General features: G+C 51.5%; 1 protein-coding gene across 3 annotated transcripts; it reads left to right on the forward strand.

Moving 5' to 3' along the window:
* The first annotated feature begins 6769 nt into the window (after nt 1-6769).
* Nucleotides 6770-17002, forward strand: CHCHD3 (coiled-coil-helix-coiled-coil-helix domain containing 3). 3 transcript variants are annotated; one of them, XM_061547816.1, is made up of 8 exons: nt 6770-6924; nt 8580-8679; nt 9907-9985; nt 11578-11740; nt 12232-12315; nt 14178-14248; nt 15097-15232; nt 16259-17002. In XM_061547816.1, the coding sequence occupies exons 1-8, from the start codon at nt 6838-6840 to the stop codon at nt 16280-16282; spliced, it is 744 nt and encodes a 247-aa protein (XP_061403800.1). In that variant the 5' UTR covers nt 6770-6837; the 3' UTR covers nt 16283-17002. The 3 variants fall into 3 exon arrangements, with proteins under 3 accessions (XP_061403800.1, XP_061403802.1, XP_061403801.1); XM_061547818.1 differs by having other exon boundaries at nt 16262-17002; XM_061547817.1 differs by having other exon boundaries at nt 9910-9985.
* The last annotated feature ends 563 nt before the right edge of the window (nt 17003-17565 follow it).

The following is a 17565-nucleotide window of genomic DNA, read 5'->3' on the forward strand; positions in this document are numbered from 1 at the left end:
GACACCACCAACACCACAACAACAACATTCATAGACCCCACCAAGACCACAACAACAACAACATTCATAGACCCCACCAACACCACAACAACAACAACAACAGCCATAGACCCCACCAAGACCACAACAACAACAACATTCATAGACCCCACTAAGACCACAACAACAACATTCATAGACACCACCAAGACCACAACAACAACAACATTCATAGACACCACCAACACCACAACAACAACATTCATAGACCCCACCAAGACCACAACAACAACAACATTCATAGACCCCACCAAGACCACAACAACAACAACAACATTCATAGACCCCACCAACACCACAACAACAACAACAACATTCATAGACCCCCACCAAGACCACAACAACAACAACATCATAGACCCCACCAAGACCACAACAACAACAACATTCATAGACCCCCACCAAGACCACAACAACAACAACATTCATAGACCCCACCAACACCACAACAACAACAACAACATTAATAGACCCCCACCAAGACCACAACAACAACAACAACAACATTCATAGACCCCACCAAGACCACAACAACAACAACATTCATAGACCCCACCAACACCACAACAACAACAACAACATTCATAGACCCCACCAAGACCACAACAACAACACATTCATAGACCCCCACCAAGACCACAACAACAACATTCATAGACACCACCAAGACCACAACAACAACAACATTCATAGACCCCACCAACACCACAACAACAACAACATTCATAGACCCCACCAACACCACAACAACAACAACATTCATAGACCCCACCAAGACCACAACAACAACAACATTCATAGACCCCCACCAAGACCACAACAACAACATTCATAGACCCCACCAAGACCACAACAACAACATTCATAGACCCCACCAAGACCACAACAACAACATTCATAGACCCCACCAAGACCACAACAACAACAACATTCATAGACACCACCAAGACCACAACAACAACAACATTCATAGACCCCACCAACACCACAACAACAACAACATTCATAGACACCACCAAGACCACAACAACAACATTCATAGACCCCACCAAGACCACAACAACAACAACATTCATAGACACCACCAAGACCACAACAACAACAACATTCATAGACCCCACCAAGACCACAACAACAACAACATTCATAGACCCCACCAAGACCACAACAACAACAACATTCATAGACCCCACCAAGACCACCACAACAACAACATTCATAGACCCCACCAAGACCACCACAACAACAACATTCATAGACCCCACCAAGACCACCACAACAACATCAACAACAGTCATAGACCCCACCAAGACCACAACAACAACATTCATAGACCCCACCAAGACCACCACAACAACATCAACAACAGTCATAGACCCCACCAAGACCACAACAACAACATTCATAGACCCCACCAAGACCACCACAACAACAACATTCATAGACACCACCAACACCACAACAACAACATTCATAGACCCCACCAAGACCACAACAACAACAACATTCATAGACCCCACCAACACCACAACAACAACAACAACAGCCATAGACCCCACCAAGACCACAACAACAACAACATTCATAGACCCCACTAAGACCACAACAACAACATTCATAGACCCCACCAAGACCACAACAAAAACATTCATAGACCCCACCAAGACCACAACAACAACATTCATAGACCCCACCAAGACCACAACAACAACATTCATAGACCCCACCAAGACCACAACAACAACAACATTCATAGACCCCACCAAGACCACAACAACAACAACATTCATAGACCCCACCAAGACCACAACAACAACAACATTCATAGACCCCCACCAAGACCACAACAACAACATTCATAGACACCACCAGACCACAACAACAACAACATTCATAGACACCACCAACACCACAACAACAACATTCATAGACCCCACCAAGACCACAACAACAACAACATCATAGACCCCACCAACACCACAACAACAACAACAACAGCCATAGACCCCACCAAGACCACAACAACAACAACATTCATAGACCCCACTAAGACCACAACAACAACATTCATAGACACCACCAAGACCACAACAACAACAACATTCATAGACACCACCAACACCACAACAACAACAACATTCATAGACCCCACCAAGACCACAACAACAACATTCATAGACCCCACCAGACCACAACAACAACAACAACATTCATAGACCCCACCAACACCACAACAACAACAACAACATTCATAGACCCCCACCAAGACCACAACAACAACAACATTCATAGACCCCACCAAGACCACAACAACAACAACATTCATAGACCCCACCAAGACCACAACAACAACAACATTCATAGACCCCACCAACACCACAACAACAACAACAACATTCATAGACCCCACCAAGACCACAACAACAACAACAACAACATTCATAGACCCCACCAAGACCACAACAACAACAACATTCATAGACCCCACCAACACCACAACAACAACAACAACATTCATAGACCCCACCAAGACCACAACAACAACAACATTCATAGACCCCCCACCAAGACCACAACAACAACATTCATAGACACCACCAAGACCACAACAACAACAACATTCATAGACCCCCACCAACACCACAACAACAACAACATTCATAGACCCCACCAACACCACAACAACAACAACATTCATAGACCCCACCAAGACCACAACAACAACAACATTCATAGACCCCCACCAAGACCACAACAACAACATTCATAGACCCCACCAAGACCACAACAACAACATTCATAGACCCCACCAAGACCACAACAACAACATTCATAGACCCCACCAAGACCACAACAACAACAACATTCATAGACACCACCAAGACCACAACAACAACAACATTCATAGACCCCACCAACACCACAACAACAACAACATTCATAGACACCACCAAGACACAACAACAACATTCATAGACCCCACCAAGACCACAACAACAACAACATTCATAGACACCACCAAGACCACAACAACAACAACATTCATAGACCCCACCAAGACCACAACAACAACAACATTCATAGACCCCACCAAGACCACAACAACAACAACATTCATAGACCCCACCAAGACCACCACAACAACAACATTCATAGACCCCACCAAGACCACCACAACAACAACATTCATAGACCCCACCAAGACCACCACAACAACATCAACAACAGTCATAGACCCCACCAAGACCACAACAACAACATTCATAGACCCCACCAAGACCACCACAACAACATCAACAACAGTCATAGACCCCACCAAGACCACAACAACAACATTCATAGACCCCACCAAGACCACCACAACAACAACATTCATAGACCCCACCAAGACCACCACAACAACAACATTCATAGACCCCACCAAGACCACCACAACAACAACATTCATAGACCCCACCAAGACCACAACAACAACAACATTCATAGACCCCACCAAGACCACCACAACAACAACATTCATAGACCCCACCAAGACCACAACAACAACAACATTCATAGACCCCACCAAGACCACAACAACAACAACATTCATAGACCCCACCAAGACCACAACAACAACATTCATAGACCCCACCAAGACCACAACAACAACATTCATAGACCCCACCAAGACCACAACAACAACAACATTCATAGACACCACCAAGACCACAACAACAACAACATTCATAGACCCCACCAACACCACAACAACAACAACATTCATAGACACCACCAAGACCACAACAACAACATTCATAGACCCCACCAAGACCACAACAACAACATTCATAGACCCCACCAAGACCACAACAACAACAACATTCATAGACCCCACCAAGACCACAACAACAACAACATTCATAGACCCCACCAAGACCACAACAACAACAACATTGATAGACACCACCAATACAACAACAACAACATTCATAGACCCCACCAAGACCACCACAACAACAACATTCATAGACCCCACCAAGACCACAACAACAACAACATTCATAGACCCCACCAAGACCACCACAACAACAACATTCATAGACCCCACCAAGACCACCACAACAACAACATTCATAGACACCACCAAGACCACCACAACAACAACATTCATAGACCCCACCAAGACCACAACAACAACAACATTCATAGACCCCACCAAGACCACAACAACAACAACATTCATAGACCCCACCAACACCACAACAACAACAACAACATTCATAGACCCCACCAAGACCACAACAACAACAACATTCATAGACCCCACCAAGACCACAACAACAACAACATTGATAGACACCACCAATACAACAACAACAACATTCATAGACCCCACCAAGACCACCACAACAACAACATTCATAGACCCCACCAAGACCACAACAACAACAACATTCATAGACCCCACCAAGACCACCACAACAACAACATTCATAGACCCCACCAAGACCACCACAACAACAACATTCATAGACACCACCAAGACCACCACAACAACAACATTCATAGACCCCACCAAGACCACAACAACAACAACATTCATAGACCCCACCAAGACCACAACAACAACAACATTCATAGACCCCACCAACACCACAACAACAACAACAACATTCATAGACCCCACCAAGACCACAACAACAACAACATTCATAGACCCCACCAAGACCACAACAACAACAACATTCATAGACCCCACCAAGACCACAACAACAACAACATTCATAGACCCCACCAAGACCACAACAACAACAACATTCATAGACCCCACCAAGACCACAACAACAACAACATTCATAGACCCCACCAAGACCACCACAACAACAACATTGATAGACCCCACCAAGACCACCACAACAACAACATTCATAGACCCCACCAAGACCACCACAACAACAACATTCATAGACCCCACCAAGACCACAACAACAACAACATTCATAGACAACACCAAGACCACAACAACAACAACAACAACATTCATAGACCCCACCAAGACCACAACAACAACAACAACAACATTCATAGACCCCACCAAGACCACAACAACAACAACATTCATAGACCCCACCAAGACCACAACAACAACATTCATAGACACCACCAAGACCACAACAACAACATTCATAGACACCACCAAGACCTCAACAACAACATTCATAGACCCCCACCAAGACCACAACAACAACAACATTCATAGACCCCACCAAGACCACAACAACAACAACATTCATAGACCCCACCAAGACCACAACAACAACAACATTCATAGACCCCACCAACACCACAACAACAACAACATTCATAGACACCACCAACACCACAACAACAACATTCATAGACCCCACCAAGACCACAACCACAACAACATTCATAGACCCCACCAAGACCACCACAACAACAACATTCATAGACCCCACCAACACCACAACAACAACAACATTCATAGACCCCACCAAGACCACAACAACAACAACATTCATAGACCCCACCAAGACCACCACAACAACAACATTCATAGACCCCACCAAGACCACCACAACAACAACATTCATAGATCCCACCAAGACCACAACAACAACAACATTCATAGACCCCACCAAGACCACAACAACAACAACAACATTCATAGACCCCACCAAGACCACAACAACAACAACATTCATATACACCACGAAGACAACAACAACAACATTGATAGACACCACCAATACAACAACTACAACAACATTCATAGACCCCACTACAACAACATTCATAGACACCACCACATTTTTTTAACCTCACTCTCACTCACCCACTCACTCACTTTGCTGGTCTTTAAAGGTGCATTGAAAATGTTTGATTCTGCTACTCATACTCCGGCTGTTATGGAGTGACTCATGCTGCCAGCTATGGCTGCAAAGTTGGGCCGTGCATGTTATGTATATCGTTTATTGTTAAATTTGAATCACAGTTCCTATGATCGCTGTTACATTGTTGGTGTGGCTTTATTTTGGTGTTCTTAGGTTTTTTCGGGTTTTTTTTGGTGATTTTTGGTGATTTCGAAAACGTTTTGGTTGAGCCATATTTGTTTGCTGTAGTACAGAGTTAGCCTGATGACTTTAATCTAAATTGTCTTATGGTTGTTCTTGTTTGACTTGCATCCCACTGGGATTTCTGCACGCAGCGTTGAAATGTGGTGGCTTTTGTCTGGAAAATGTTGTTGTTTTTTCCTGGATTTTTCTTTTGCAGTAGTCACTTTAAGATGTTTTCTTGTTCATGTTTTGTTTGTTGCGGTTGCACCCGAGTCAAGAGCCACATGGCTCACAGGGCTTTACCTAAAAAAATAAAATAACAAAAAGAAGGAAATATTTTTTATTTATTAAAAAAAACATAGAAATTTAATTAAAAATAAATAAAAATAAAATAAAAAGTTACTAAAGCTAATAAAAAATAAGTAAAAAATAAATGCAAAGTAAAGAAACATTTCATAGAAATGTTAAAATAAAAAAATATTTATACAATAATTAGCAATTTAATACAAATAAATGAATGAAACCTCCCCCCGTCTCGTGACGTCACTTGACCTTGGACTCCCCCCCACCCACCCCCGTCCCCCCAACACCCCCCCCCCTCCGGCGTCTCTGACCAATGAGAGCGCTCGCCTGCGCGTCACGTGCCCACAGCGGCGTGGGGGTGGGGGCCACCACCACCACCCCCCCCATTCCCCTCAGAGTCGCAGCAGCAGCAGCGGCACGGGCAGTAGCGGCTGCCATGGGAGGCGGCGGCAGCAGCAACGCGCGGAGGACCACGTACGGGCTGGACGACGAGCAGAGGGTCACCATCGTCAAGGGCGTGAGGGTGCGAAGCGACGCGCGCGACGGCGACGACGCCCGCGGCCGAGCGAGCGAGCGAGCGAGCGGCTATGATTTAGGCGAGGCGCAGGCTTCATTTGAGGCCTTAGGGGTGATTTTGGAATCGATTACTCTGAACGGAATCGATTCCGCCAACGTGGATCGATTCGCCTTAGCGACGACGGAATCGTTAGTGCGGCCGTGTTGGCTCTTGTGGTGTTGAGTCGATTCTTCGCCCGCTCAGCGTGGAGTCGGATCGCGGCGCGATTTGCGTCGTGAGGTTCTTCGATCCGCCCCGCTGCTGCTGCCTCGGGAGTGACCAAGGGCAAAGAATCGATTTGGGCGGTCGGTGTTGGGCAGAATCGAGAATCGGTGAATCGACGAATATTGCCTAATTATATGAATGTTACAATTATACATGATTTGAAGCTTTCGTGACTGCAAGGATTCATATTCTTAGGTTTTTTTCGGTAAAGTCACGTAGGTAAAACACATTTTAAAAATAAAGTTTTTTTTTACCTACGTGACTTTACGGAAAAAACCTAAGAATATAATTATACGTGAGCTAGAGAGATGTTAACTACCTCGCCTGGTACACAGGAGGTCGTGGCTTCCATCTCGACCCTGACGATGCCTGCTGCTGTATATTTGGAGTCTGCGTCACTCATCATCATCATCACGGTGGCTGGGAGATGTTGACTACCTCGCCTGGTGTACAGGAGGTCGTGGGTTCCATCTCGACCCTGACGATGCCTGCTGCTGCTGTTTATTTGGAGTCTGTCTCTCATCATCATCACGGTGGCTATGAGATGTTAACTACCTCGCCTGGTGTACAGGAGGTCGTGGGTTCCATCTCGACCCTGATGATGCCTGTTGCTGTATATTTGGAGTCTGCGTCTCTCATCATCATCACGGTGGCTGGGAGATGTTGACTACCTCGCCTGGTGTACAGGAGGTCGTGGGTTCGACCCTGACTCAAAGATCACGCAGAGAAGCTGGTGGCAATGGAACTTGTTGAGTTCTTGATTCGTATCTGCGACGCCGGCAATGACGAGACACCACTAACCCTGTCGCTACGCCAACGACAAAGATCCCCCGTGTAGCCTCTAACAGACTGTAGGGGCAAGTGCTGTTAGTTGCAGCAGCATCTAAAAAAACCCTGTTATGGACAAAGAACGTGAAGAACCAGTGGCATCTACATCTGCAGAATGTGAAGAACCAGTGGCATCTACATCTGCAGAATGTGAAGAACCAGTGGCATCTACATCTGCAGAACGTGTAGAAGCAGTGGTATCTACATCTACAGAACATAAAGCACCAGTGGCATCTACATCTATAGAACGTGAAGAACCAGTGGCATCAACATCTGCAGAAAGTGAAGAACCAGTGGCATCTACATCTTCAGAACGTGAAGAACCAGTGGCATCTACATCTACAGAACATGAAGAACCAGTGGCACCTACGTGTGCAGGAGATTCTACAACTTTTAAAGCCCTTGCCTGTGTTTAGTGCACATGCCGTACACATCACATTTGCACTCAACGTTCACAAGTGGAGCAGTCCCCTGTAGACTCAATTAATTTTGAGGCCGAGTCGACCTAGAGGGGGGACCCACGCTAATCCCGAGGTGGCATGTCGCCCCCCCCTCCCGCCTTGCCACAGCTCTCCGAGGCGGTGATCCATCGCATGAGGGATGGAGGGGACCACTCACCCCGCACACCGCCAGGGAAAGGCGCTACCCCTGCGGCAGACTCCGGCTCAGGTGGGAGCCCCCCAATTCCACACCCCCCCCCTTGTGTGTGTGTGTCTTGTGTGTGTGTGTGTCTGTGTGTGTATCTGTGTGTATCTGTGTGTGTATCTGTGTGTGTGTATCTGTGTATGTGTCTGTGTGTGTGTCTGTGTGTGTATCTGTGTGTGTGTGTATCTGTGTGTGTATCTGTGTGTGTGTGTATCTGTGTGTGTGTGTCTTTGTCTTTGTATCTGTGTGTGTGTCTGTGTGTGTGTCTGTGTGTGTGTCTTGTGTGGGTGTATCTATCTATGTGTGTGTCTGTGTGTGTGTATCGGTGTCTGTGTGTGTGTGTCTGTGTGTGTGTATCTGTGTGTATCTGTGTGTGTGTCTTGTGTGTGTGTATCTGTGTGTCTGTGTATCTGTGTGTATCTGTGTGTGTGTGTGTATCTGTGTGTGTGTCTGTGTCTTTGTCTTTCTATCTGTGTGTGTATCTGTGTGTGTGTGTGTATGTGTGTGTGTGTCTGTGTCTGTGTGTGTGTGTGTATCTGTGTGTGTATCTGTGTGTGTGTCTGTGTGTGTGTGTCTGTGTGTGTGTGTATCGGTTTGTGTGTCTGTGTGTGTGTGTATCGGTGTGTGTGTCTGTGTGTGTGTGTATCGGTGTGTGTGTCTGTGTGTGTGTGTATCGGTTTGTGTGTCTGTGTGTGCGTGTATCTGTGTGTGTGTCTATGTGTGTGTGTCTTGTGTGTGTGTATCTATGTGTGTATCGGTGTGTGTGTCTGTGTGTGTGTGTATCTGTGTGTGTGTCTTGTGTGTGTGTATTGGTGTGTGTGTGTCTGTGTGTGTATCGGTGTGTGTGTCTGTGTGTGTGTGTATCGGTGTGTGTGTATCTGTGTGTGTGTCTGTGTGTTTGTGTATTTGTGTGTGTGTCTGTGTGTTTGTGTATTTGTGTGTGTGTCTGTGTTTGTCTTTGTATCTGTGTGTGTATCGGTGTGTGTGTGTATCGGTATCTGTGTGTGTGTCGGTGTCTGTGTGTGTATCTGTGTGTGTGTAGGTCGACTCAGCCTCAAATGAGTAGCTGGTGTAGCGATGAGTCGTAGTTAACATCACCACTGGGGAGACAAAGGCGGCCGGGCGTGGTACTGACTACCCACCCACCCCCTCATGTGCCACAGTGCCGGTAGCCTTCATAGGCGCTGCTCGCTGACAGCACTTGCCCCAGCAGTCTGTCAAGGCTACACGGGGGACCTTTGTCTTTGTCAGCAGGTCGTGATGCCCAGGGGAGGGCAGAAGCCGACTGGCAGCAAACTCGTGCCAGGGCAGAGGCTGAAGCCCGTAGCAGGTGACACGCACAGAGACACGTAGACTCACTCACACAGAGAGCCATAGACTCACTCACTCACTCACACAGAGACCCATAGACTCACACAGAGACCCGTAGACTCACTCACACAGAGACCCGTAGACTCACTCACACAGAGACCCATAGACTCACTCACTCACACAGAGACCCGTAGACTCACTCAGAGACCCGTAGACTCACTCAGAGACCCGTAGACTCACTCAGAGACCCGTAGACTCGCTCACACAGAGACCCGTAGACTCACTCACACAGAGACCCATAGACTCACACAGAGACCCGTAGACTCACACAGAGACCCGTAGACTCACTCACACAGAGACCCGTAGACTCACTCACACAGAGACCCGTAGACTCACTCGCACAGAGACCCGTAGACTCACACAGAGACCCGTAGACTCACACAGAGACCCGGAGACTCACACAGAGACCCGGAGACTCACACAGAGACCCATAGACTCACACAGAGACCCATAGACTCACTCACACAGAGACCCGTAGGCTCACTCACACAGAGAGCCATAGACTCACACAGAGAGCCATAGACTCACACAGACCCGTAGACTCACTCACACAGACACATAGACTCACACAGAGACCCATAGACTCACTCACACAGAGACCCATAGACTCACACAGAGACCCATAGACTCACTCACACAGAGACCCATAGACTCACTCACACAGAGACCCACAGACTCACTCACGCAGAGACCCGTAGACTCACACAGAGACCCACAGACTCACTCACGCAGAGACTCACAGACTCACTCACTGACACACACACTGACAGACACATACAGACACACTGACAAACAAACACACACAGACGGACACACACGCAGATACACACACGCAGATACACACACGCAGACACACACACACCGACATACACACACACACTGACAGACACACACACACACTGACACACACACTGACACACACACTGACACACACACTGACACACACACTGACACACACACACTGACACACACCGACACACACACACAGACACACACACAGACACACGCGTGGGCTCCGCTGGAGCGACCGCCTCTCTCTCTGCCCGCAGGCGCATGGAGCTGGAGCGAGCTCACACACACCGACACACACACACCGACACACACACTGACACACACACAGACACACACACCGACACACACACCGACACACACACTGACACACACACAGACACACACACAGACACAGACACACCAACACACACACAGACACACACACAGACACACACACACCGACACACACACACACCGACACACACACAGTGACACACACACAGACACACACACACACCGACACACACACACCGACACACACACAGTGACACACACACACAGACACACACACAGACACACGCGTGGGCTCCGCTGGAGCGACCGCCTCTCTCTCTGCCCGCAGGCGCATGGAGCTGGAGCGAGCTCACACACACCGACACACACACTGACACACACAGACACACAGACACACACACACACTGACACACACAGACACACAGACACACACACAGACACACGAGTGGGCTCTGCTGCAGCGACCGCCTCTCTCTCTGCCCGCAGGCGCATGGAGCTGGAGCGAGCTCAGCGCGACGCTGCTGTTGCCGGTGCCGCTGCCGGCGCTGCCGCCGCCGGCGTCGGTGCCGGGGGTGACGCGGCGCTCACTCAGGCCGTGCTGCGCGAGCGCCTCGTGGTGGAGGAGGATCGGCGCAAGCTGAAGATGGCCGTGAGTTGTCGTGGTGACGGTGGTGGTGGTGGTGACGGTGGTGGTGACGGTGGTGGTGACGGTGGTGCTGAAAGTGCTGGAAGTGACGGCGGTGGTGGTGGTGATGGCTGTGGTGGTGACGGTGGTGGTGGTGTTGGTGGTGTTGGTGGTGTTTGTGGTGACGGTGGTGGTGGTGGTGGTGGTGACGACGGTGTTGGTGGTGACGGTGGTGGTGGTGGTGGTGGTGACGGTGGTGGTGGTGGTGGTGGTGACGGTGGTGGTGGTGGTGGTGGTGACGGTGGTGGTGGTCGTGGTGGGGGTGGACCGACCGACTGACCAATGCCGAGACAGGTGAAATGTGCGAGGTTTAGGAACCTCTCTCTCTCTCCTCCCCCCCTCCCCCTCCCTCCCCCCCCCTCCCTCTCCTCCCTCCCCCCCCTCTCCCCCCCCCACCTCCCCCCCCCTCCCTCTCCCCCCCACCTCCCTCCCCCCCTCCCCCCCCTCCCCCCCAGGCTCGCCACGTGGAGGAGAAGGAGCAGGAGGTGATGCGGCTGCAGGCAAAATACCGGCAGCAGATCGTGGATCTCAACAGCAAAGTGGGGGCCTGGCACCCCCACCCCTCACCCCCCCTCACCCCCCTCGCACCCCCCTCACCCCCCCCCTCACCCCCCCTGCACCCCCCTTCACCCCCCCTGCACCCCCCTGCACCCCCCCTGCACCCCCCTGCACCCCCCCCACCCCCCTGCACCCCCCCCGCACCCCCCCCTGGGGTCTCTGTGGGTCCCCGTGTGTCTCTGTGGTGTCTCTGTGGGTCCCTGTGGGTCTCTGTGGTGTCTCTGTGGGTCTCTGTGGGTCCCCGTGTGTCTCTGTGGTGTCTCTGTGGGTCCCTGTGGGTCTCTGTGGGTCTCTGTGGGTCTCTGTGGGTCTCTGTGGGTCCCTGTGGGTCTCTGTGGGTCTCTGTGGGTCTCTGTGGTGTCTCTGTGGGTCCCTGTGGGTCTCTGTGGTGTCTCTGTGGGTCTCTGTGGGTCCCCGTGTGTCTCTGTGGTGTCTCTGTGGGTCCCTGTGGGTCTCTGTGGGTCTCTGTGGGTCTCTGTGGGTCTCTGTGGGTCTCTTTGGGTCTCTGTGGGTCTCTGTGGGTCTCTGTGGGTCTCTGTGGTGTCTCTGTGGGTCCCTGTGGGTCTCTGTGGGTCTCTGTGGGTCTCTGTGGTGTCTCTGTGGATCCCTGTGGGTCTCTGTGGGTCTCTGTGGGTCTCTGTGGTGTCTCTGTGGGTCTCTGTGGGTCTCTGTGGTGTCTCTGTGGGTCTCTGTGGGGTCTCTGTGGGTCTCTGTGGGTCTCTGTGGGTCTCTGTGGGTCTCTCTGGGTCTCTGTGGTGTCTCTGTGGGTCTCTGTGGTGTCTCTGTGGGTCTCTGTGGGTCTCTGTGGTGTCTCTGTGGGTCCCTGTGGGTCTCTGTGGTGTCTCTGTGGGTCCCTGTGGTGTCTCTGTGGTGTCTCTGTGGGTCTCTGTGGGTTCCTGTGGTGTCTCTGTGGTGTCTCTGTGGGTCCCTGTGGGTCTCCGTGGGTCTCTGTGGTGTCTCTGTGGGTCTCTGTGGTGTCTCTGTGGGTCCCTGTGGGTCTCCTGTGTGTCTCGTGGTCTCCGGGCTCGTGGGTCTCCGTGGGTCTCTGTGGTGTCTCTGTGGGTCTCTCTGTGGGTCTCTCTGTGGGTTTCTCTGTGGGTCTCTGTGGGGTCTCTGTGGTGTCTCTGTGGGTCTCCGTGGGTCTCTGTGGGTCTCTGTGGTGTCTCTGTGGGTCTCCGTGTGTCTCTGTGGGTCTCTGTGGGTCTCTGTGGGTCTCTGTGGGGTCTCTGTGGGTCTCTGTGGTGTCTCTGTGGGGTCTCTGGGGGTCTCCGTGGGTCTCTGTGGGGTCTCTGTGGGTCTCTGTGGGTCTCTGTGGGTCCCTGTGGGCCTCTGTGGGTCTCCGTGGGTCTCTGTGGGTCTCTGTGGGGTCTCTGTGGGTCTCTGTGGGTCTCTGTGGGGTCTTCTGTTGGGTCCTCTGTGGGTTGTCTGTTGGGGTCTGGTGGGGTCTCTGTGGGTCTCCTGTGGGGTCTCCTGTGGGTCTCTGTGGGCTCTGTGGGGTCTCTGTGGGTCTCTGTGTGGGTCTCTCTGTGGGTCTCTGTGGGTCTCTGTGTGTCTCTGTGGGTCTCTCTGTGGGTCTCTGTGGGTCTCTGTGGGGGTCTCTGTGGGGTCTCTGTGGGTATCTCTGTGGGTCTCTTTGTATCTCTGTGGGTCTTCATACCTGTCACCCCCCCGCGTCACACCCCCCGCGTCACACCCCCCGCGTCACACCCCCCGCGTCACACCCCCCGCGTCACACCCCCCGCGTCACACCTCCCGCGTCACACCCCCCGCGTCACACCCCCCGCGTCACACCCCCCGCGTCACACCCCCCGCGTCACACCGCGTGTCTCTGTGCCGTGTGTAGAGTGCCACCTTCTACAAGCTGAGCTCCGATAACTTCAACTTGACGGCCCAGGAGGCAGAAAAGAAACTCCCGTGAGTACACACGCACACACGTACACACGCACACGTACACACGCACACACGCACACACGTACACACGCACACACGTACACACGCACACGCACACACGTACACACGCACACACGTACACACGCACACGTACACACGCACACACGTACACACGCACACGTACACACGCACACACGTACACACGTACACACACACACACACGTACACACACACACACACACGTACACACGTACACACGCACACACACACACGTACACACACACGTACACACACACGTACACACACGTACACACGCACACACGCACACACGCACACACGTACACACACACACGTACACACACACGTACACACACACGTACACACACACGTACACGCACACACATACGCACACACGCACACACGCACGTACACACGTACACACGCACGTACACACGTACACACGCACACACGTACACACGCACACACGTACACACACACACGTACACACACACGTACATACACATGTACACACACACACATACGCACACACGCACACACACACGTACACACACACGTACACACACACACGTACACACACACACGTACGCACACACACGTACACACACACACGCACACACGTACACACACACCCACGTACATACACACACACGTACAGATATACATGTGCGTCTGTGTGTGTGTGTCTGTGTGTGTGTGTGTCTGTGTGTCTATGTGTGTCTATGTGTGTGTGTGTGTCTGTGTGTGTGTCTGTGTGTGTGTCTGTGTGTGTGTGTCTGTGTGTGTGTGTGTGTGTCTGTGTGTGTGTGTGTCTGTGTGTGTGTGTGTCTGTGTGTGTCTGTGTGTGTGTGCAGCAAGGGCCCCTACGTGCCGGTGTGTGGCGACCTGCAGGGCGTGGTGCTGAGCTGCTACAACAACAGCGGTGGGCAGACGCTCAACTGCTCTGCCGTGGCCAAGCAGTACATGCAGTGTGTGAACAGCGCCAAGCAGGTGTGTGTGTGTGTTCGTGTGTACGTGTGTGTGTGTGCATGTACGTGTGACTGTGTGTGTTTATGTGTGTGTGTGCATGTACGTGTGAGTGTGTGTGTGTGCGTAGGTGCTCGCTAACAGCACTTGCCCCTACAGTCTGTTACAGGCTATACGGGGGATCTTTATCTTTGATCTTTGTGTGTACGTGTCTTCGCCGGTTAGAAACATTTAGGCTGGCCTGCCTACGATCCATCCTGGGTTTAACCTGCAGGCGGGATTGTGTGAGGAGCTCACAAATCCTTGAAAGATCTGGGCAAAGTCCCATCGATGAGCTCCTCCGGCATGCAAGGCTGCGTTGGCTGGGTCATGTAGCCCGCATGCGCAGCCACCGCATGCCTAAACAGCTTTTGTTCGGCCGGATCGAGGGGGCTAAACGGGCGCGGCACAGGCTAGAGAAGTGATGCGGTACAGGAGGACGTGGAGCTGAGTGGACTTGCCAATGACTGGTACCAGCGGTGTCAAGATCGGCCTCTGTGGAGGAGGCTCGTGAAGGATGCTACTGGGCAGTTGGAGGCAGTCGGCCTCCAGCAACAACGGAGGGCAGAGGAGCGACGCTCACAACAACGAGCGGAGCGCCGGGTGGCTAAAGCACAGCAAGTTGGTACAGTAGGGGGCACAGGTGGTGCATCAGCCAGTCATCTCGGTCATCTCAGTCAGTCGACCCGTGGCACCTGGGTCTGCCCCGTAACCTCCTGCCAGCGGGCGTTCGACACTTCACGTGGCCTCAAGGTGCACTTGGCCTGGCACAAGCGTCGTGGTGACGTCACCTCCACTTAGTGGCGAATGCCGGTTGTTGTTGTTGTAGCTGAGTAGGTGAGTGAGTGACATGGGCTGGGGAAGAGATGGACTGATGGGTGAGCGGGTGAGGGACTGGGTGGTGTTGACGTTGATGATGTTGTTCATGATGTTGATGATGATGTTGATGATGATGTTGATGATGATGTTGATGATGATGTAACCACCGTCTCGTGTCCACGTGTCTCACAGCAGCTGCTGGGCAAGGCTTCGTAGACGCAAGGCCGGAACCACTCAACCACCTGCCCAGCCTCAACACTCTCTCTGTGTCTCAGTGTCTCTCTGTCTCTCTCTCTGTGTCTCTCTGTGTCTCTCTCTCTGTCTCTCAGTGTCTCTCTGTCTCTCTCTCTGTGTCTCTCTGTCTCTCTATCTCTCTCTCTGTCTCTCTCTCTGTGTCTCTCTGTCTCTCTATCTCTCTCTCTGTGTCTCTCTCTCTCTGTCTCTCAGTGTCTCTCTGTCTCTCTCTCTCTGTCTCTCTGTCTCTCTCTCTGTGCCTCTCTTTCTGTGCCTCTGTCTCTCTCTCTGTGCCTCTCTTTCTGTGCCTCTCTCTCTGTCTCTCTGCCTGCCCCACTCTGTCTCTCTCACAGCAATGGCTCTCTCCCTCTCTCTATGCCCCCCTCTCTCTCTCTCACACACAAACCGATTCGCTACATTTGGCTAAGTACGGTGGTGCGAAAGAAGTTGAACGTACACACACACACACACGTGCACACACGTACGCACACACAGACACACGCACACACACGTGCACACACACGTGCACACGCAGACACGTACGCACACACACGTACGCACACACACGTACACACACACGTACACACACACGTACACACACGTACACACACGCGCACAGAGTGCGGGAGAGGGGGTGAGGAGAGTGCAAAGTCTTCGGTGTAAAGCTGCCACTAACAATATTAAACACATTATATATACACACACCGTGTGTGTGTGTCTGTGTGTGCGACGTACACACACTGTGTGTGTGCGGATATCTGGACTGCGGCGTTGCGGGCTGAGTCTGTGGCCTTGCAGCCAGCGGACGGAGGGGGTGGCTCCAGCAGCCGGCTTGGTCAGGGTGCGGGATCGAACCCACGCACCTCCTGCGCACCAGGCGAGGTAGTTAACATCTCCCCGGAGCAGGCAACTCTCCAAGTTTACCTCAAATATTAACCAGGGTGGCCGCAGAGGTTTGGAACTGCGAACCCCCCCCACCACCCCCACCCCCCAAAGGGAGGGGCCCTGGGTGGTCGCCTTCACGCCCCTCCTCCTCACCCCCCCACCTCCACCCCCCCATCCCCCTATTCGATGAGTGGGTGAGTGAGTGAGTGGGTGAGCGAGTGTGTAAGTGAGCGAGTGTGTGAGTGAGTGTGTAAGTGAGCGAGTGGGTGGGTGAGCGAGTGTAAGTGAGTAAGCGAATGGCTGAGTGTGTGAGTGAGTGAGTGTGTGGACGAGTGGGTATGTGACTGAGTGTGAGTGAGTGTGTGAGTGTATGAGTGGCT

The sequence above is a fragment of the Lethenteron reissneri genome, unplaced genomic scaffold, assembly GCF_015708825.2.
Source record: "Lethenteron reissneri isolate LAM-NWPU_2019-01 unplaced genomic scaffold, ASM1570882v1 scaffold_1938, whole genome shotgun sequence".
Lineage (NCBI taxonomy): Eukaryota > Metazoa > Chordata > Hyperoartia > Petromyzontiformes > Petromyzontidae > Lethenteron > Lethenteron reissneri.